The 21028-nt window shown below is 39.1% G+C and overlaps 1 protein-coding gene across 1 annotated transcript in view; it reads left to right on the forward strand.

Annotated features, from left to right (window-relative positions):
- The first annotated feature begins 28 nt into the window (after window positions 1–28).
- Window positions 29–21028, forward strand: part of IFT122 (intraflagellar transport 122) — a 65304-nt gene continuing 44304 nt past the window's right edge. Inside the window, 7 exon segments of the mRNA XM_051982722.1 lie at window positions 29–168; window positions 14327–14393; window positions 16083–16167; window positions 17174–17252; window positions 17761–17837; window positions 19405–19471; window positions 20843–20988. Coding sequence (XP_051838682.1) covers window positions 20876–20988 — 113 coding nt within the window. The 5' untranslated portion in view covers window positions 29–168; window positions 14327–14393; window positions 16083–16167; ... (2 more) ...; window positions 19405–19471; window positions 20843–20875.

Below are 21028 nucleotides of genomic sequence, written 5' to 3' on the forward strand. Positions count from 1 at the left end.
CCGGGGCTATTCCGTGGCACACACGGCGCATGTGCGTTGCCCGGGGTAGCCCAGGTAGCCAAAGTGGCTGCGGTTTGGGAGGGACTGAGTGACCCAGGGCCCGGCCCGGGGTCCGAGGGGAGAGGCCATGAGGGCCGTCCTGACCTGGAGAGATAAGGCGGAGCAGTGGTGAGCCGAGGGGAGGCCCGGAGGGAGGGCGGGAGCCGTAGGAGCCGGAGGCGGTTAAGGGGAGGCAACTTTGGCTGCTCAGGACTGGGGTCCTCGGGGGACTGAGGGGGACGGGGAAAAGGGAGGAGAGTGGAAGAGAGGCTCCCCGTCTCCAGCCTCCTTTGCTCCTTGACTGGCACGCCCTTCCCTCCCTATCCGTAAAATCGGGGAGCTGCCCCGGGTAACGCCAGGAGCCTCCCCCGACCCCCTCCCAGCCACCGTCAGGCTCGTGTTTCCTGTCCTCCTGAGGATCCCCTGTTACCCCCGCCCCTTTCCCTCCCTCCTCCTTGTATTGCACTCCCTTGTGCATGTGTCCACCCCCCCAGTAGAATATTGTCCGGTGGGTCAAAGGACTGGCTCACCTGGGATGGATCAGGAAACAGGAGCCCTGGGCTTGGAGTCAGGAAGGGTCTGCATTCCAGGTCTTTCTTCCATTCTTACTAGTTTACTAAGCTGTTGAAAAAATGCCTATAAAGTCCTTAATACTTTCCCAAGCCCATGGACAAGAGTGCATAAGACATATTGAATATTATCGCCCCTCAATCTGTGCTCCTGCCAACTTTGGGATTCCCAGTTCAGGACTGCATTTCCCATCCTTTGGAGACACTTGGTCGATGCCTTCAAGGCTCGCTCCCTAGGAAGCATTGCCTGAGTCCCCTGTTGTTAGTTTCTACCCCTCCCCTCGCTGCTTTGTATTTACTCTTTGTACCTGTCCTTTCTTCCCTACGAATCTAAGTTCCTTGAGGACAGGAACGGAGTCATTTTTTTTTTGACCCAGGTACCTGGCACGATGCCCGGGGTACACAGTAGGTGCTTAATAACAGTTAATTGTTGACTTGGATTTTAAGGTTTTATAGAAATGTTCTTGCCCCGTTTGTGAGATCTCTCCGGTCAAGAATAGTGCTTTGTATGGTTTCTCAGACATAGCAGACCTTCAATAAAAGTTGATTAGCATTGAATTCATTTTCCTGGACATCCTTTAATTACATTAAACGTAGAGCTAGAAGAAAGCTCTTATATATCATTGCAGGGTTTGGAAGGTAAAGTTTTCACAGGAAATACCTTAATGATATGGATGATAGAATTTTCCAGTAGTAAAAATATAATAAAGTGTAACTTTAAAAAGTGTTCTGTATGTTGTGCCATATGGTGGATCATGTTCTTCATTCAGATTACATTGTAACAGCAATTGTATTGCTTCTTCAATTGTATCTGTTATCTTATTTGTTTCTCATAGTAAGCAGCCTTCATAGCATGGTGAGACTTGACTCAATTAGCCCTGTGACTCTGGACATGTTTCTTCACCTTTCTCATCTTCAGGCGACTCTTTCTTTTTTAAATAATAGATCTCCTATACTGTAACCTATTCAACATGTGAAAGACTGCTTGCCATCTGGGGGAGGGGGTGGAGGGAGGGAGGGGAAAAATCGGAACAGAAGTGAGTGCAAGGGATAATGCTGTAAAAAATTACCCTGGCATGGGTTCTGTCAATAAAAAGTTATTAAATAAATAAATGATAGATCTTCCCCAGTCTATTCTTTTATCAAGGTAAGTATATCCCCATGTTAGAGCAGAAGCACCAGAGTCACAGAGGTGAAGTTTCTTTGTTCTTAGTTATACAGGGAGTACCAGCCAAGTCATAGAATCATAGAAATGGTGCCATAAGGGACCTTAGAGACCCTCTCTTCTAACTCTCTCTTTACAGACGGAGAAACTGAGGCTCAGATTAAATGACTTATCTGTGATCATACAAGGAGTAAATATCCAGGTCTTTGGATCCCAAATATTGTATTCTTTCTTCTATACCAAACTAGTTTCCCCTTTGGCATTGCTTTAATTCAAGTTTATTCAATTAATCATTTGTTAAGGCCTCTCCTTTGGCTAAAGTACTGTTCTAGGTGCAGGACATACAAAGACAGAAATTTTTCATCTTCCCTTGAGGATTTTACTTTCTTTTAGGGGCACAGCCTGTATACAGATAAGTGAATATAAAGTATGTACTAAATAAATACAAAGCAAGGGAGGAATGATTTTGGAGTTGAGATGTGCTTTGATATGCATCATTCATCTATGGAGCTACCTAGGCTTCCATTTGCCTTTCATACCTCTGCATTTGGGACCTTTGAATCCCCCACTACTGCTCTCTAATACCTGCTACCTGTCCTTAGGTTCAGCTAAAAATTCTGCCTCCTAACTGTTCCTTTAATATGTGCCATTTCTTTTATTTAAAATAGACCTCTATTTTCTCTCTAAAGTTAGTTGTGGTGCTAAAATTCCTGCCTAATTCCACTCACTTCTGCAACTGCAAACAAACAAAACCACAACTATTTCTTTTGTATTTGGAATCATGGACATCTTGCCTTTCAATTCTAAACATCTCAAAGAGAAACTCTCTTTTCATTGAAGGAAGCTCTTTCACTTTATTTCTGTTGTGAACAGTCTTATTCCAGATAAGTCATATAGTTGTTTTATTTTTCACTGAAAAATTGAGAACATCCTAACTTACTCTCTTATCTTCAGTAAGTCATCTTGTCCACTCTGAATCTCAGTTTACTTCTCAGAATGAAGGAAATGGACTAGATGATTTCTAGACCTTTTCCATTTCTAACATTTTGTGACTTTACTGTGATGTACAATGCAGCTTGGTCAAGCTATGTCAGATTGTAGGCAATGTTGAAGAAGCTACTAGAGACTGTATTTGACAGTATTATTTATGAATGTAGAACTGGAAGAAGATCTGTTTGCCTGTGAGGGAGTTGGAAAGAAAAATGCATTAATTTGAAACTGAAATGGATTCAGTTGAAACAATCCATGTGTTTTTAGATATGTGGAGACTGTTCAACTCTGAAATAAAATACTGAGCTCCCTGTAATTCACAGAATTCTAGCAGAGCCTAAGTGATATGAGCCAGGCCTGAATGAAGCATGTCTAGAATTCCTGACTAGAATTGAATGAAACTCAGACTTTGTAGCAGCTAACAAAAGGAGATTTACTTATCCATAATGGAAAGGATACTTAACAAAGGAACAGCACTGATTTATGTAGGTTCAGTCCAGTTTTATATATGGAAAATGAATGTTCTGGACAGTAAGTTGTATTGAGTCAGCCACTTAATAAATATTAAGCACCTACTAAATTCTAGACAATGTACTAAGCATTGGGATACAGCAAAAGGTAAAAAACTGACCTTGCTCTTAAGGTGCTCACAGGCTACTGGGGAAGGCAAACAGCTATGTATAAAAAAGGTATTATGCAAGACAAATTGGAGATAATAGGTAGGTGGAGGCACTAGAAGTAAGGGGGATATTGAAAGGTTTACACTAGTAGGTGGCATTTTAGCTGGGATTTGAGGGAAGTCAGCAGGGAGAGCATTGTAAGCTTGGAAGACCACCAAGGAAAATGCTAGAATTGACAGATGGGAGTGTATTTGAGAAACACCAGGGAATTGAAGGTCTTATGAGGGGATGATGTAAAGTGATGTAAGGAGACTAGAAAGATGGAGGCCGGTTAAGGGATTTGATTCTAAACAGGATTTTCCTGTGAGAGATAGGGAGCCAGTTTCAGGGAATATCTCCCTCCTTCTTGGGAAGGGAGTTGGAGCTGTGGATCTAGACTAGCCTACATGGCAGGGAACCTAGTAAATCCTGCCCTTCTCCTCAGAGATAGGGCCATTTCAAGTTGAAGGAGCAGGATGAATGAAGGCACAAAGTCGTGGAAACAACAAGTGACATAATGTGTGCTCTGGTCACAAAAATGGAGAGTTTAAATTCACTGAAGAACTTTTGCTAGGAAATCATGGAAAATAATGCTCCATAGGTCAGGTTTAACAGGATGCTTCCTACCATGTACATAGTAACACTTGACTGGTTGTGCTTGCTTGCATACAATAGCTTCATAAAGTAGATTGTGCAAGACTCTATTACCCTGTTACAGACATGGAAATTGAGGATTGGTAGAATTCAGGTGACTTGATCTGGTACCATAATTAGTAAATAGCAGACTTTAACACACATTGGATTCCAAATCTAGAACTCTTTCCACAAGAGTGACCAGATCAGTATTCACTTAAAAGTAGCAAACAACTGGGATTTCTGCATAAAAAGTACACAGCTGTTTTAAAAAATGATTTTTCTTCAGCATCTCAGGGAAGCCTTCTTAAAATTATATCCTGGTGGATGATTGTGCAACAATTTTTACTGTCTTTCCAGGCAAAAGGGAACAATTATAAGACCATGTCCTGGCCACAAAAGGAATAGTGACTAAGGAAGATTTTCTTACTAGTGGTAGCAGGAAATTCACCATGAAGTTCTTTGCTGAGAAGAGTTAATACATTGATCTTCCTCTTGAGAATCTCAGATTTGAAATCTCTGACTCTTCTCTTTTTCTTCCTTCTCCTTCAAGTCCCCACATCTCTTAATTCCCAAGTGACCTTGAAACCAGCTCCATGTTTCTGGTGTTTCCTTCATCCTAGTTGGTCTTCATCCCTTTTACCACAACTATTGTGAGACTCTCCTCAGTGACTTCTCTGCCTCCAGGCTCTTTCCTTTCCCATTCTTTCCTTACTAAGTTGCCAAAATAATATTAGTTTCCTTCATGATCTCTATAGTCAAGCCAAATTGAGTTACTCAGGGGCTCCTCAGAACTTGTATTCTGTCTGTTTTTGTGCATAAATGTACTACTTCATTCCCAGCTATTAAAATCTTTAAGTCTTAGCTTGGGAGTTACATTCTTCATGGAGTTTCCTAGATTCTCCCAGATGAAAATATTTTATCCTATCTCAGATCTTCCCATCCCTTTATCTGGATTTTTTTTTTCTATCATACTCTCCTTTGTGTTTTTTTAAAATAACTTTTTATTGATAGAACCTATGCCAGGGTAATTTTTTACAGCATTATCCCTTGCACTCACTTCTGTTCCGATTTTTCCCCTCCCTCCCTCCACCCCTTCCCCCAGATGGCAAGCAGTCCTTTACATGTTGAATAGGTTACAGTATATCCTAGATACAATATATGTGTGCAGAACTGAACAGTTTTCTTGTTGCACAGGGAGAATTGAATTCAGAAGGTATAAATAACCGGGAAGAAAAACAAAGATGCAAGCAGTTTATATTCATTTCCCAGTGTTCTTTCTTTGGGTATAGCTGCTTCTGTCCATCTTTGATCAATTGAAATTGAATTAACTCTCTTTATCGAAGAGAACCACTTCCATCAGAATACATCCTCAAACAGTATCGTTGCTGAGGTATATAATGATCTCCTGATTCTGCTCATTTCACTTAGCATCAGTTCATGTAAGTCTCGCCAGTCCTCTCTGTATTCATCCCGCTGATCATTCCTTACAGAACAGTAATATTCCATAACGTTCATATATCACAATTTACTCAACCATTCTCCAATTGATGGGCATCCATTCATTTTCCAGCTTCTAGCCACTACAAACAGGGCTGCCACAAACATTTTGGCACATACAGGTCCCTTTCCCTTCTTTAGTATCTCTTTGGGGTATAAGCCCAGTAGAAACACTGCTGGATCAAAGGGTATGCACAGTTTGATAGCTTTTTGAGCATAGTTCCAAATTGCTTTCCAGAATGGCTGGATGTGTTCACAATTCCACCAACAATGTATCAGTGTCCCTGTTTTCCCACATCCCCTCCAACATTCCACATTATCTTTCCCTGTCATTCTAGCCAATCTGACAGGTGTGTAGTGGTATCTCAGAGTTGCCTTAATTTGCATTTCTCTGATTAATAATGATTTGGAGCATATTTTCATATGTCTATAAATAGTTTCAATTTCTTCATCTGAGAATTGTCTGTTCATATCCTTTGACCATTTATCAATTGGAGAATGGTTTGATTTCTTATAAATTAGAGTCAATTCTCTATATATTTTGGAAATGAGGCCTTTATCAGAACCTTTGATTGTAAAAATGTTTTCCCAGCTTATTGTTTCCCTTCTAATTTTGTCTGCATTTGTTTTGTTTGTACAAAAACTTTTCAATTTGATATAATCAAAATTTTCTATTTTGTGGTCAATATCCTTTGTTTTAAATGTTTGTCATTTCCCTGCAAGTAGATCATGAGCGGGGCCTTCCTTTTTATTATCTTTGTACTCCTAACAAGTAGCATAATGTTGCACATGATTAGTACTTAATAAATATTTGCTGAGTTGAGAATCAGAGTTGAGCATTTGTTCTTAAATACTAGAGGCTGAAATTTGTGTTTTAAGAATTTTGAATTGTCTTTCTGCACTGGCCTCACAAGCTGTCCCTGAAGAGGGAATGAAAGCAATTACTAGCCAAAGGAGTCTAAATCAAGGAGCTGGTATTTCTTTTTGATGCTGCAGCAATTCAGAATGTCTTTTAGTTATTCCAAAGAGTTTGGCAAAATAAGCTGAATGTGATGGTATACTTCAGAAGTCTCTGCTACTGATGATGCTGAAGGAGGTAGATTTCTTGAGTTCAGCAATTCTGAGCTGCAATAGGGCTGAAGCCAAATGAGTATTTGCATTAAGGCTCACACCAGTATGATGAAGCTCTGGGAGCTGGGGGCTCCAAGGCTGCCTAAGGAAGGGAGAAGCATCCCAGATTAGAAGTGGAGCAAGAGATCAGACTTATGAGTAGCAGTTGCAACCCTTTGAACCTAGATGAGATAGGCAGAACTGGTCTGAGACTGCCTTCCCAACCCCCTAAAAAACCCATTTGACAATTATCTTCTTATTGAAAACTGAAATATATATCACTTTTAGGAAAAAGGATGATGCCTTCTTAGAAGTTTGGAAATTATTGCAGTAATGGTAGTGAGCAGATTACCTGATCTTTGCAGGGACAGTAAAAGAAATAATACTTTCCCCTGGTGTGATGATCCACTCCTGTCATCCCAGGATGGTGGATCTTTTGAACTCAGGATTTTGCTGTGCCAATATATGTCAACACCTAGTCAGCATCATAACAGTGAGCTCCTAAGAGCTGTGAACTGGCTCAGGTTGGTAACAGGTCGTCAAAGTTCCAGAACCAATGAATAGCAGGATTGAGTCCTGTCTATGAATAGCCCTTGAACTTCCGCCCAAGGCAAGACAAGGCCAAACATTAAAAATATATATATTTTTTCATTTATGGCTTTGCCTATTTTAAATGACTATTAAATTCTTGGCAGGCAGGTTTTTGCAAGACCATAAGGACCTCATTTTCCTCATCTATATAAAATAGATGTTAGCATTGCCTGTAGAAAGACGATTCTTCTAAAGATTACAACTGTATGTGGGTCTATTGATATAATAATAGCAATAATACTATGATCACAATTAACTCTTTTTTTGGGGGAGGGGTGAGGCAATTGGAGGTCCAGGATCACATAACTGTTAAGTATCAAGTGTTTGAGGTCACATATGAACTCAGGTTCTCCTGACTCTAGGTTGGTGCTCTAGGCACTTAGCTGCCCCTGTAAGTATTTTTAAATTACCACATGACAAAGTATTTTACATTCCCATTTCACCTTTAACTCTGATAATGTTATTCTTGTCATCCTAACAGAAACTGGCGATTCAGAGGTATTGAGTTAATTGGATAGTCAAAGAGCTTGCCTGTGGTTTCAAAGACTGATTGATGCCCTATCTTATGCCGTGGGGCAGCATAATGTGATTTCATAGGGGACTGCACAGATTCTACTGAAGGATAGTGGTGAATTCTCAGGAAAAGAGTTGTGTGCCCAGTCCTGACCGAGCACAGAACAACAGAGAACAAGTGCTTTGTTAGGGAGGAGATCCTGGGATCAAAAGAGGTTAGCCCAAGGACAAGCTCCAGTAGCCAGGATTCATTAACCACCAAATTGAGCAAATATCTGCTAAGCGAAGTGTCTGTTCTATGTACAGTACTGTGGGAAGTGGGGATAATGAGACAAAAATCAGGTAGAATACAGGCCTGCCCTTATGGACCATACATTCGGTATGCATTAGGACTCATTAGCTGGGCACAGATGGACATCATTGCCATCTTCATTAATGGCCTGGCCTGAGCAGGGAAAGAGGGAGCAATGAGTTTGCATGATCTAAAAGGAAATTTCTTGTATCAAAATCATGATAAAGCAAGTCCATCAACTTAAAAAATAAATATTGCTTATTTTCATTCCCCATGAATCCTCATGTTTGGTCCCAGAGCTTCATTGATGTCTGTTTTAGGTTCAATAAGAAAAGGCCATTAATCATTGCCTATAAGGATTAGCAAGAACCAGGTTTTTCATTTTTAATAGCATGTAACTTCCACATTCTTTTTCACTGTCCTAACCTAAATGCCTCTGCGTCAGGTTTAAGCCTCATACTTGCATGTTCCATATGCTATTTCCCAGCATGTCCAAAATGGAGCCCATATTTTCACTCCAAAGGCATCCCTCTTTCAAACTCTAGTATGGAGCATTTAATTTATTGCATTTGTATCATTAGTGTTTAGTATATTGCCTGGCATATAACAAGCACCTCATAAATACTTCTTGATTGATTTCTGTTAAGGGTACCATCATCCTTCCAGTCATCTTTGACTCTTCCTTCTTTGTCACCAAGTCTTGTTGATTATGCCTCTGTCTCACATTTGTCCTTTGTCTAAGCCATCTTTCCAGCTACCTAATAAACGAACAATTCCTGAAACATGGACCATGTTACTTCCTTACTTTAAAATCCTCCGTAGCTCTCGATTGCTTCTAGTATGAGATACAAACAGCATGTTTCTCATCTTCCTATCTTGTCCTACTTCATGTTATCAACCTTCATCTTCTTCCCTTTCCAGGACCATTGGTCTTCTAAGCTGTCCACTGGATGGGACATTGCATTTCCTGCTTCTGCTCCTATGCCCTCCTCAATAGAAACTTTCTTTGTAAAATATTAGTGTAGTCACACAAAACAAATCAACACAGTATTGACCCTGTTTGAAAACATAAGCAGCTGTAGTGTTTCATTTAGTCCACTGAAGCTGCTGTTGGTCTAAGCAGAGTCACTCAGCATTGTTTTCCTTTACGTTATTGTGATCATTGTGTTCTCTTTACTTTGTTTTATAAATTTATATCTGTCTTCCCAACCTTCTCTAAATTCTTAATATTTGAAATTTCTTATAGTGCATTAATATGGAATCATCATACTTATATTCCACATTTTGACCATTTACTAATTGATGGGGTATCCATCTTCCTTGTGGTTCTTTGGTACTACGAAAAATGTCTTTTATGTATTTTTGTATATATGAAATTTTTTTCTTATTTATCCTCACTAGGGATACTGTGTATGCCTAAATGTCATATTGCTGGTTGGATCAGAGGAAGTGAAGGGCTTAGTGATTTTTAAAAGTTTAATTTCAAATTGCTTTCCCAAGTTCCCAAGGAACAATTCACAACTCCACCAACAGTGAATTGATGTGCCTGTCTTCACAGTCCCTATCACCTATCTCTATGAATCTAAAGTGATCTACCTACTTAGCTACCTATCTACGTATTTGTCTGTCTGCCTGCCTGCCTGCCTGTCTACCTACCTGTTTGTCTGTCTATCTGTCTATGTATCTATCATTATTTGTCTGTCTGTCTACCTAGCATCTATCTTAGTCCTTGAGATTGGCTGTAACCTGAGATTTTATGCAGTGCCTATGGGAGCCCTTTCATTCCTGTAGCATCTTGGAGGTAGGAGATCAGGGTTAGCTCCCAGGCTGTGCTTCTTCATACTGTCTAATCTTGGGAAACTTACTTCTTCTCCTTGGACATTTCCCACATATGCGAAATGAGGAATTGCACTAGGTCCCTTCCGATTTTACACCCTGTAATTGCATTCTTCTCTGTAGGAATTCTCCCACTGTGGCTCCTGGGTTTAGAGAAGGCTCTTTTTAATCTGATTGTTCCAGTACTGAGGTTGATGCTTTTAGAGTAAGGCTCAGCCCTTTTTTGTATCATAGATCCCTTGGGCAGGCCTGGAGAAGCTTGTAGACCCCTTCTCAGAATCATGTTTTTATGAATAAAATAAAGTACCAATTATATTGAATTGCAGTTATCAAAATATATTTTTTAAAATGTTCACTGACCCTAGGTTAAAAACTCTTGTTTTAGATAATGGCAAATTGATAATAATTAAGTATAACTACCCAATACTTTGTGCTTCTTGGAAAAGAAAGGCACTGTATAATGTACCATATTGAATTTTCGTTAATTCTACCTACCTCATCCTTCTTAATGCCCTTTGCAGTACCATCATTTATACCCCATTCTCTATGTGTAAATGTGCTCTAGGACTCGATCTTAACTCTTTCTTCACTTTTTAATTGTTCAGTTGTCACCTCTATGCACATGACTCCCAAATCTGCATATCCTGTATATTATCTTAATGCCTGATGGACATCCGCTGCCTAGTAAACATCTTTAATTCAGTATTTCTAAATCAGAATTTATTATCTATTCCCAATATTTTTATTCCTCATCTTAGTTCTCTTTTTCACTCCAGGGCACCATCATTTTTCTGGACATGGAAGTTTGCAACTGTATGAGATAATCTTTACTCTTACTCTTATTTTACCTCTGTAATCAATCAGTTGCTAAATCTTGTTGATTCCACGTCCTCATTGTCTCTCCTATCTATCTGTTTCTCTCTGTTCACACTATAATCATCCTCATCCAGACCCTTATCACCTCTTGACTATGTGATTTCAATGACTGCTAAATGATCTCCCTGCATTCAGTTTCTTCCCTTCTCAGGCCAGCTTCTAGACATCTGCCTAGGTGACATTCTAAATGCTCAGGTCTGACTATATAATCCTTCTGAGGAAAGAAGCTTAAGTGTTCCCCATTGCCTACAGGATAAAATTCAAACTTCTCTTATTGGCATTTAAGTCTGTCACAGTGTAGCTCTAGCTAATCTTTTCAGAATAATTATATAGTATTCCCCTCATCCATCCTCCATTCAAATCAAGTGGGTCCCCTTGATCTTCTTTGTACACCATATTCTCTTTCCCAACTCTGTGCCTTTACATAGGCTACATTGTCCACCTCATTTTCCCTTCTCACCTCCATCTTTTGAAACTCCTATCTCCCTTCAAGCCTTGACTCAAGTGCCTCCTCTTGTAATTTGCCTCTCTCCAGTTGTTAGTGCCCTTCTCTATTATTTATTTGATATAGTTCCTGTATTTACTTCTCTGTGAACATGTATGTATGGAGTATAATTTCCTTAGACGTCTCATTTTATATTCTTGGCGCATAATAGATTGTTAATGTCAGTGCTTATTGATTATACAATATCAATTCACAAATATGAATTGATATTTGAATTAACATAGTACTAACAATAAAAATCAAGATTTTTTTAAGGAAGAAAAATCACCATAATATCCAAAATCTATGAGATTTGACACAATTTTTAAGATTAAGAATGCAATAAAAGGTTAAGGATATAAAGAAATAGTTCTCAGAAGATATGCACGTTACAGTCAGTCATCTAAAATATGCTCCAATTGGTCACTATTGGAGAATAACAAATTAAACCAAATCTGAGTTATCAGTATCATAGATATAAAACTGAAAGGACTTCAGAAGCCTTTAGTGCAACTGTCTCATTTTACAGATGGGATTACTCAGGTTCAGGACAGTTAAGTGACTTGTTCTAGGTAAGATTGTCATGTCAGAGGTAGTTTCACTTTCATTAAATTAGCATAGGTGTTAAAATATGGAAAATTAAATATTGGTGGGTTTATGAGAAAGCAGGATCATTAATTGATTGCTATTAGAATTATGAATTTGTTTTACAAAGTTATCTGGAATTTTTATGTAAGAAAAGTTACAAAATTGTCTATATAATTTGATTTTAACATCCTCATTATTGGGTTTATGCTTCAAGGAGATAAGTGACCATCAGAAGTGTTCACACCCAGCACTATTTGCAGTAGCAAAAAGTTGAGAAGAAAAATTGGGAACAAACTTTATACCCATTAATTAGGGAAGGGTTGAAGAAATTGTGGTATATTCATAGAATAACATAATACTGTATTGTGAAGATTGATGAGTGTGAAGAATTTATGAAAAAAGTGGGAGGAAGACTCCTATGAGGGATTAGAGGATGAACAAAGTAGAGCCCAAAGAAAAGTATCATTACTACTACTCTCTAAATGAAGACAGCTTTATCTGTCAATGAAACTCAGCTCAAAAACAGGGGATATCCAAAAGAGAAATGACCAAAGCATATAAATAGGCAGTTTTTAGACGAAGAAATTAAAACTGTTAACCACAAATGAAAAAATATTCCAAATCTTTAATAATTAGAGAAATGCAGATCAAAGTAACTTTGTATCTGTTAAACTGACAAAGATGATAAAGGGGAGATTGACCAAAATGCTTGAGGAACTATGGAAAAACAGGTATGCTAGTGCTTTGTTGGTGGAACTGTGAATTGGTCCAGCCATTTTGGAAAGCAATAAGGACGGATACGTCAAAAGACACTAAACTCTCTATATATACTCTACATATATATATATATATATCCTTTGACTCATTTATACTAGTACTAGATCTGTGCTCCAAAAAATTAAAGAGGAAAAGGATCTACCTTTTACGTGGTAACAGATCTTTTTGTGGTAACCAAAGATTGGAAACTCAGAGCGTGTCCTATTGGATTATTGCTAAACAAATTGTTGTATATGACTATTGGAATATTACCGTGCCATAAGGAATGATGAAATGGACAGTTTTCAGAGGAAACTGGAATAACCAATGCAGAGTGAGCAGAACTAGAACAACTTATACAATAACAATATCAAAACAACTTTGAGAGCTGTAAGAACTCTGATCAACAAAATAATAAGCCAGGAATCCAGGAGAATGAAGATGAAATGTGTCTTTTACCTCTTGATAGAAAGAGAGAGGCAGTGAAGTGAAAATGCAGAAAGAGATATGCAATTCAGACATGGCTAACATAGGAATTTGTTTTTTGGACTCTGTAGCAAGGTATTTAGGGTTTGCTTTATCTTTTTTTCTTTTAAGTTGCTTAATGGAGAACCCAAAGAGGATTGGATAGATACTAAGATTAATACAATGTTAATTGAAAATAAAACTTTAAAAATTGGACTAATAGATATTAAGCACATACCCATTCTTTTAGTAGAAAGGAGAAGTACTTCAATTATTTGGTTGCTTCAGTGATTATTAGTCATAGTCATCCTTTTATGCAGTTTTACTTAATTGTATTTGAGGCTTACATATTGTGTTAGAGTCAGTTGTAGATGTGCTGAGGTTTTGTGTTATGTATCTAAAAACTTATTAATTAAAAAAGGTAGTTCAAGATGAGAACAGAGAGATATCATCGGACCAACAGTCACTATTTGATAAAAACTAATAAAGTAGGACCACTTATTCATATATTTTTTTTTTCATTTAGTAGAACCATTGTAAATAGCTACATAGAAAGAGCAGATTTTATACAACTAAGGGAAGTTGCTTCAGGGCCATATTTTAAATAATGTTATATTCCAGTGCCTTCTTTGTAATGGGTTTGTAAAAATGTTTGTTGTCGATGCTACTGATAAAATGTTTGGACAATGGAAAGGTGAGCTTTTTGTCAATTGGAGTACACATTAAAAGTAGCAATACTAATAACGGTGGCACTAGTAATGGGAATGTGTTATGATGTTTCTTCATATTTGTCATGTTATGAGATTTCTATCCTGACACTAAATTATTATATATATTTAGTTAATGTTACTAGTATTGCTATGCATTATTACTATATAGATCTAAACTATTAAAACAATATTAATAATGATGACAACCAACTTTGTAGGAAAGTATGCTTTTACCTATCCATACAGATCTTCAACAGCCAATTCTTCCATTCTTCCCAAACTGTATTACATAAATATTGAAACAAATTGCCAGTGTTCTTGGGCTACCATAAATTGTTGCTTGGCCAAGTGGAGCTGTGAACACACAGCACACTGCAGAAGAGTAGTGAAGAAATGGGCTGTAAAGGGGCAGTGGTTGACTGGAATTTACTGTAGTTTTTCCTTGAGGTATATGCAGCATTTGATAATGGAATTCAAATCTATTTCCTGACCATTGGCAGACCTCACCATTTGGGTTCATAATCTTCCTTTTGTCTTGTCTCCTGTTTAGTATATATGACCTTGCATTTAAGCCCGACGGAACTCAGCTGATTTTGGCTGCAGGAAACAGATTACTGGTAGGATTTATTTGACATTTCCTTTTATAAAGTGCTTTTTCTTTCCTTCTCCTAAGTGCTCCTAAAATGTGACCTTTTTTGAGATAAAAAGGATAGGGTGGAAAAATCAATCATAACTTTTTAATGGGGAATGGAAATGGGTTATTTAAAACAGGTAGGAAGAGAATCAAATAGGATCCTGTGAAATAATGTTTTCATGTTACTCATTAATCTTTTTCTTTTCTGCTCTGTGATAACTAGGCATAAATAGAAAATAGTTAATCAAGATTCCTCATGAGCAGAAGTTGGCAGTATCTGATGTTTTCTTTTTTTCTGGGGAGGAATTAAAGAAACAGGAGGGGAAAGAGCTTTTAAGAGTACATGCCTTCAATCAGTGTGACAACTTTTGGCCATAATTGCATCCAGTTGTTTGAGGAGGATCAGAATTTCTCCAGTTTTTCAGTGCATTCCAAAATTTATATACTTCTTTCTAAAAAAATTCATTTTTGGAGAGTTCCTTATGTTGAACCTAATTCCTTTTATTTAGCCTAAAACTTATAGAGATTTCACCTCACAATCCTCCTCTGACTTTTCAAAAAAAAAAAATTCATCTGTTTTTTCTTGTTCAGCTTTCCCTAGAAATGGTATAATTGAGTTCTGCTTAATAATTACCTGTCATTAGGAGCTATGGCTAAATTAATTGCTCCCTTTATTTCCTTCTCCAGGCTAAACAATCTAAGTTCATTTAATGTTTCTTTTTTTTTTTTAATGGATTTTCATTGATTTTTTTTAAATATCACTTTACATTTCCTCTTTTATCTCTGCCCTCTCTGCCTCCCAGAGAGCCAGTGCAAAGAATAGAGAGAACAAGGAAAAGATCCTGGGAAACCAATTGACCTTTTGACAAAGTCTGACTTTATTGTTAACTAATGTCCTCTGTAGCTTGCTTTTTTTTTTTTTTTTTTCCAGGAACTGAGCTTCCTTCCAAAACTGAGGTCTCTGTAGTTAGTTCCTTTTAGCAAGCAGGAATTGAACTCCCCCTTCCCCTCCCCCCAAGCCCCCCAATGCCAAATGGGACAAGGTGTCTGGGCTGTGAGCATCATTAAGTCAGAGGTGCCTGACATAGTGTATATGGACTTTTAGAAGCAAGAACAGTTTGGAATCACCCTGAGCCTTGTCAGGTGGTCTTCTCCTCTGCTTCTCCTCCTCCTTCTCTCCCCTCCCTTATCCTCCCTACCTTCTTCCCCTCCCTCCTCCCTATTTCTCTCCCTTCCCCCTTCCCAATTTAGAGATGCTACATGTTATCCCTAGCATATGGAAGTCAGCATGCTAATGCGAGATAGCTGGGACTGGGTGTCAGTGATTCCATCTTTGAGTTTTTACCCCCAGGACCAGTGGCTTGGGTGCCTTTGGTCAAATCACTTACTCTCTGAGCCTTGGTGCCTCAGCTGTAAAGTGTGCAGAAGATACCTGACTATTTATCTTAAAGACAAAAGGTTGTAGGAGATAATCTCTGTGTGAATGAGATTTACAGATGACCATCATCCTGCCTTAGATGAGTCCTACAGTGTAATTTCTCTCTGTGCTTCTGAGGGGAAAAGTAGGGCACAGCCTCTGCCACCCGGCGGGTCCCTCAGAAAAGCTTGCTGCTGCTGCTCTTGGGACCCTTTATTTTACAAGCGGCTAACTTGTCTCCTTTTTCCGCTCTAGGTTTACGACACTTCTGATGGGACCTTAATTCAGCCGCTGAAAGGGCACAAGGACACAGTGTATTGTGTGGCCTACGCTAAGGATGGTAAGGGGCCCTTGTGACTTTCCAGCCTCCTGCCATCTCTGCTGACTGCCACCTTCTGTTCATGTCCTTTTTCTCAGATGCTTCCAGGCACCCTTGAAATTTAGCTGAATCAGCATTGTAGGGAAAAAATGACCATCATCACACAATGACCTGTAAAGTGGCCTATTTCTTATACTTCACTGGATCTGTAGAACCATCCCTTTTGGGTAACACTTTCATGATTTTTGCCAACCATTTGGTACTGTCTTCTCTTTCAGATAGTTTGAGAATTGATTTCTCAGTGCCTTCAACATTGAGTTGCCTCTAGTAGATTTCCTCTGTGTACTTGGTCCAGTTTAGTTCTCTTTCTTACTTTGTTTTAAAGTGCCATTTATGTTTCCTTAGTGAGCCCATCTAGAACCGATTTATCAAGAGTTTTGCTCCTTTATGATTCCTCTCTCTCCTTTATCTCTTAGCATTGTCTTCCATCTTCCTTTGTAATGTTCTGAACATGAGTCTCTTTAAAAAAAAAAAAAGAATTAAGCAGGAGGTGAGAACAGGTTAATCTGGAAGTGATTGAGATGTTATTGGAGGAGGTAGGTCTTGCATTAGACCCTTTAGGGTAAGTAGATTATGCAAAGGAGAAGAGAACCTGAGGTATTTCACATAATGGGAATAGTCCAAGGAAGGCTTGTAGGGAGGGTTCAGTCTAACCCAGGTAAGAGAGGGTGAGGGGAGCAGTCTGGCTGGATGTGGGCTCTTCCTCGTGGTCTTCTCAGAGTGGTCCTTTGGTAAGTGTTGTTGTGGATAATGATGTAACGTAGGGGTCATTGCCTGCCAAAACAAGGACCTGCTCAGAGGGGAGACCCTTTTCTAATGGTCTCTGTATTTGGCAGGTGGAGGAAAGGGCCCTTTTTGACACTTTTGCTCTGGAGGCCAGAATTTCAACTTATTCTAGTACTTTGAAATGGTTGTTTAAAACAAATGTGAGTTAACATGGAAAATTTTCTTTTTGAAAAAATTTTAGGCAAGCGTTTTGCTTCTGGATCAGCTGACAAAAGTGTTATCATCTGGACAGCAAAACTGGAAGGTATTCTGAAATACACGTATGTATTTTTTTAATACATTAATTTGACTTTTCCATTTTGAATGATTGTAGCAAAACAACTTTAAATATTTCACGTAGAGCTCTTTTACTATAATGATTAGGCCTCTGTAAATTTCTATATCTGGGTGTGTTTGTGTGTGTGTGTGTGTGTATGTGTGTGTATTTTGTAGAGGATGGGATGACATTCCTACATTCTGAGAGTGATGAAATGTCCAAAATGAAAAGAACGAGAATGGAGAACTGAGATGTCATTCATCACTTATCGTGTAATTGGAATTTGATAGGCAATTTCTCTTTCTACATGTTCATTCTATTTCCATATCTGCAGTTAGCAAGCATTTGTCCAAATCCCAGAAAATCTCATAGGGAAGCGAGCTTTAAGACTGTCTCTGTGTTGGTCAGCTTTTGAAGAGCTAGTGGGTATGATTTAGGATGATGTTCTGACTTGGAGGACTCTTCAGTTGGAACCATTGAAATATAATATGGATATCTGTCTTTTCTTCTAGACACAATGATTCCATACAGTGCGTCTCCTACAACCCTGTTACCCACCAGTTGGCATCTTGTTCCTCCAATGACTTTGGTAGGCTTGGTTTCCCAGAGTTCTGTCCTTGAATGACTGTACCACTGAGAATGACCCCCAAATCCAAGCATGGCATGGTGGTGTGGATGCCACTCCCCTATTATGACACCATTTCTGAAATAGCCAAACATTGTAGAAAAAAGGATTTTATAAAAATGTGTTAAGGATGGGAGGGATCTTTTTAAAAAAACTTTAATATTTTATTTTTTTCCTGGGTACATATAAAAACAGTTTTTTTAAAGAAATTTTTGAGTTCCAAATTCTCTCTGTTCCCTTTCCCCCTGCAATAGGAAGGATTCTTGAGAGAGGATGGTTCTTATAGGAAGACTGGGGCTCTCAGGAAGGGAGAGGTAAAGCAAGGTGCCCAGAGGAGCTGGTGGAGCACAAAGAAAGGGCACAGATCATTTTGTAGTATCTTAGTCATAGGAGGCATCTGTTTTTTAATTCAGTCAACTAATGAGTTATCTCCACTGAAGACAAGGTATGACAGAAGTGACAATAATTTACATAAAAGTACATGACATATATAACTTCTGGTACTCACAACAACCCTGGAGATAGGTGTTATTATTGTCAGCGTTTTACAGCCAAGGAAACTGAGGTAGAAAAAAGGTAAGGGATTGGCCAAAGTCACAGTAAAGCATCTCTGGTAGATTTAGAGCTCTGGCACTTTGACCTTCACTGGACGAAGAGGAAAATAGAACTCCTTGGGCAAACCATTCAATCATACAAAGCTTCCCTTTCCTTCTCTGAAAAATAGGGTCATCATACCTGGCCAACCTCATGGGATTGTAGTTGGAACCAAATGAGAAACTAGCTGGAATCCCTTAAAGCTGGTGCTGTAAGCAAGGCTGAGGATGGGAAACTGTGACATAATCTTAAGACAATCCTGAAGTGCTTTTTTGAAGACTTGGGATTGCATTGTAGAAAGGTTTTCTTTGCACCAGATTTATCTTCCTGATTTTGTTGGCTCACACTGGTAGTAAAAACCGATTCTATTTCCTGAACATAAATTAGCCGGCAAAAGCCGGCCCACGAGCAGGAGAAAGATGTTTTTGCCAGGGATTGTGTGGGAACTCAGGAACTTATCTATTTTGAAACTTTAAAGTTGGTCTTTATTATATATATGGGAGCCAGTAGAAACCTGAGGTTTCACAAAATGGCTTCACTTCTCAGAGCGCCCTGATTGTGTTTTAGCCCAATGGAACTGAGAGGGCTTGGGAGCTGCAGGCAGGAGTGACTGACTCCCTCACTGATTTGCTGACTGCCCAGCTAGGTATGCCTGTTTTCTGAGGCTCAGTGTCCTCTCAAAAAGAGAGGAGGGACCAACTGCTTTTTAAGGGCCCTTCCAGCTAAGAGTTGATGATTTGTGGTGCTTTAAATTTCTTGACCAACAATAACAGATGGACTTTGTGGCCCCAATTCACGTCATAATTGATTTTCCTGTAATCAATTACAAACAATGACATTTTTTTGTTTGTAATTGTTTGTAATTCAGCAAATTCAGCTGAGCTTTATTTTTTTATTTTTTTATTTTTTGTCTTCCTTTCCCCTTCTCTCTCCCCAGGATTGTGGTCCCCTGAGCAGAAGTCTGTCTCTAAACATAAATCAAACAGCAAAATTACCTGCTGCAGGTGAGCATCCGAGAGTGAGGGGCAGTGGGAGAGGGCAGAGGATGAGGAAGAGGGCTGTGAGGATTCCACTTAAAGCATCTCTGGCCTTTCTTTTTCATTTCAAAGAAAAATGAATAGTAGAGATGTTTGTTCCTCCATTGCCAGTGGCGGTGGGGGGAGGGGGAAAATAGAGAATTAGAGGGGAAGAAACAGAAAGTCAGAGAGACAAAGGAAGGAGAGACAGAGAGCAAAAGATAGTGACAGAAAGGTGAGGGATGGAAGGGGTTGTATAGAGAGAGACAGAGAGAAAAAGAAGGTGGGGGAAGGAGGATAAAGAGAAAAAGAGGGGGAGAAAGAGAGACAGAGGAAAAGACAAAAACAGAAAAGGAGGATGGGGGAGGAAGGAGGAGAAAGAAAAAAAGAGAGGGGGGGAGAGAGAGAGAGAGAGATAGGGGAGAGCTCCAGATTCCCTTTGTGTAATAACTATGATATAGAGAGAAGCCTTCTTGATGAATGTCAGGTGGCTGGAGCAGAGATTCTGAAGCCTTCAGCATTGCAAAGTCTCCCTGATTTGTTGTGAGAAGGTATCACCCTGAATGAGGGCACTGGGTCCCTCTTTAGCCTCTCAGTGCAGTAGCGATCCAATAGGCTTCTTTTCCATATCTCCCTGCTGCCTGAAGAAGTCAAAAAGGTCATCACATGTGGTTCTCTCCATTTGTTCTCTGAAACTAGTCCTAGATCAATCTTGAAATTCAACTAGAATTTTTTTTCTTAAATTAACTTTTAATTTTATTTTTATTCTGAACTTTACAAACCCCAAATAAAATGGGAATTCCACATCATGCATGATAGAACAGAAAAAGAGGGTTGTACATGGAGCTGCAGGTTTTCCTGGGTACGGCCAGCCTTTCTTAGGAAATACATCATGAGGTCAGCTTGAAGCTTTCTCTGCTTTTCTTGTTTGTTCTTTGTGGCCTTTTTTCTTTGTTCTGCATTACTAAAAGGCTGCCTCAGTGGCCCTTTTTTTTCTTTCCTTTTTTCCCCCTGCTGTTGTGTCCCTATTCTCCCTTATCCTCTGTTTATGACCACTCCTTTGGAAGAAAAAAGAAAAATCCCTTATAATAAAAAGATAATCAAGAAACACAAACTCCCATTGCTTGTGTCCAGAAATGTTTGTCTTTGCCTATACCAACACCTCTGCTGAGAGGCGCCCACACGCCCACACACACCCAAGAATTCTCAAGTTCTGATTGAATTCTCAAGTTCTTCAAAGTTGTTTTTCTTTTAATCCTTCCTGATGCTTCCTGAAAGTTGTGTTCAGTTGTCACTTCTCACCCCATCTTGTCATCTGTTTGTCTCCTCGGTCATTCATCCTCTGGGGGCCCTGGGCAGCTGGACAAATGATGGTCAGTACCTTGCTCTGGGATGTTCAATGGCATCATCAGCATCCGGAATAAAAATGGGGAGGAGAAAGTGAAGATTGAGCGGCCAGGAGGATCTCTGTCCCCTATCTGGTCCATCTGCTGGAACCCTTCCAGGTACCAGTATCTGGCTTATTATTTTCTTTCAGAAAAATAG

The sequence above is a fragment of the Antechinus flavipes genome, chromosome 1 (assembly GCF_016432865.1).
Source record: "Antechinus flavipes isolate AdamAnt ecotype Samford, QLD, Australia chromosome 1, AdamAnt_v2, whole genome shotgun sequence".
Lineage (NCBI taxonomy): Eukaryota > Metazoa > Chordata > Mammalia > Dasyuromorphia > Dasyuridae > Antechinus > Antechinus flavipes.